Source organism: Aplysia californica, unplaced genomic scaffold (genome assembly GCF_000002075.1).
Source record: "Aplysia californica isolate F4 #8 unplaced genomic scaffold, AplCal3.0 scaffold01328, whole genome shotgun sequence".
In the NCBI taxonomy this organism is placed as follows: domain Eukaryota; kingdom Metazoa; phylum Mollusca; class Gastropoda; order Aplysiida; family Aplysiidae; genus Aplysia; species Aplysia californica.
Window position 1 is genome coordinate 67,367 of NW_004798598.1, and position 1,340 is coordinate 68,706.

Here is a 1,340-nt window from a genome sequence, read left to right on the forward strand (position 1 = left end):
AGAAGAAGAAGAAGAAGAAGAAGAAGAAGAAGAAGAAGAACAAGAACAAGAACAAGAAGAACAAGAAGAACAAGAACAAGAAAAAGAAGACACAATTTTGATAACATTTGTTCGCTTGGTTTTGTGACATAACATTAAAGTTAATCCACGAGCAAATAAAATATATTATGATTTCGATTCTCACACGAAGAAAGGTTGAAGACAAAATATTTGAATGAATAATTCCATTGATCTGCAACGTACTGAGGTGTTCTATCTCTGACATACATAGCAGATCAAAACCTCCTAAAGTACTAATAAAAGTGTCGATGGAGGCTTTAACAATGTATAATAATTTATCTCTCACCACCTCCTCCCGCCCCCAACCCCCCCACAACCCCCCAACAACAACAAACGAACAAACAAAAAGCCATACACACCTACAGATAACCAAAATAATTATAAGCGTCTTTGGAAGGAATTGAAAACAGCTTTTTGCCAAGTGCACACTGCCAGTATCCGACTCATCTAACTGAGTAGGGACCAGCCAGTTTTCCCTTTATGGAGAGGCAAAGGCTGTCATGATGTTGGCCCAGAACGACCTTATTCGACTCTCGACTTTTGAATACATATGTATTTGATCTAGAAAGTCACAGTCGAGTTGTGCTAAAGTTGTAGCTTTTCTCTCATCAATATAGGAAAATGTGGTCGACCCCAACTCAGAAAAATGAATCTGCTTGGTAGTGTGAGCTGGGTATAAGGACACCATCCACAGATATAACAAACTGACCACGGGTGTTCCGTTATCTCAGTTGGTATCACGCTGGACTACAGAGCGATTGGCCATGGTTCGAATCCCAGACTAGACATTCCTGAACTCATGTTGCTTTATTGAGTTTTCAAAGCCCTCAACCCATTTTGATTCGATCCTATCGGAGACGGACGTTGAATTCGGAGGCCCCGCCTCTTCAATTTTTAATGACCAAACAGTGTTGATAGGGGAATTTAACCCGTACACTTTGTCCATACTGACCACAGTCTTGTTCATCCGAGCGGTCGGGGCAGTTGGGCCAGCGATTGCACCACTTGTATTCGGGGATACACTGACCGCTGGCACAGCGCCGGTGACCATACGGGCAGTCCTCGTCATCTGCTGGGGAAAGGCGGAGGGTTGTTGAACGGATCAGGTGGGTTTTTTTGTTCTTTGTTGTGAAGCTGTTGTTGTTGTTGTTGTTGTTTTTAAGGTGCTTTTATTGTTACGTTTGTTGTCTTGTTGTTGTTGTTGTTGTTGTTGTTGATTTTTGTTGTAGTTGTTTTGTTGTTGGTAGTTGTTATTGTTTTTTGCTGCTGTTGTTGTTGTT

General features: G+C 41.6%; 1 protein-coding gene across 1 annotated transcript in view; it reads right to left on the reverse strand.

Annotated features, from left to right (window-relative positions):
- LOC106013826 (G-protein coupled receptor GRL101) overlaps positions 1-1,340 on the reverse strand; it is a gene marked incomplete in the record, with an annotated part of 5,937 nt that overhangs the window by 3,829 nt on the left and 768 nt on the right. The window contains 1 exon segment of the mRNA XM_013090543.2: positions 1,013-1,132. Within this exon segment, the coding sequence (XP_012945997.1) occupies positions 1,013-1,132 (120 nt within the window).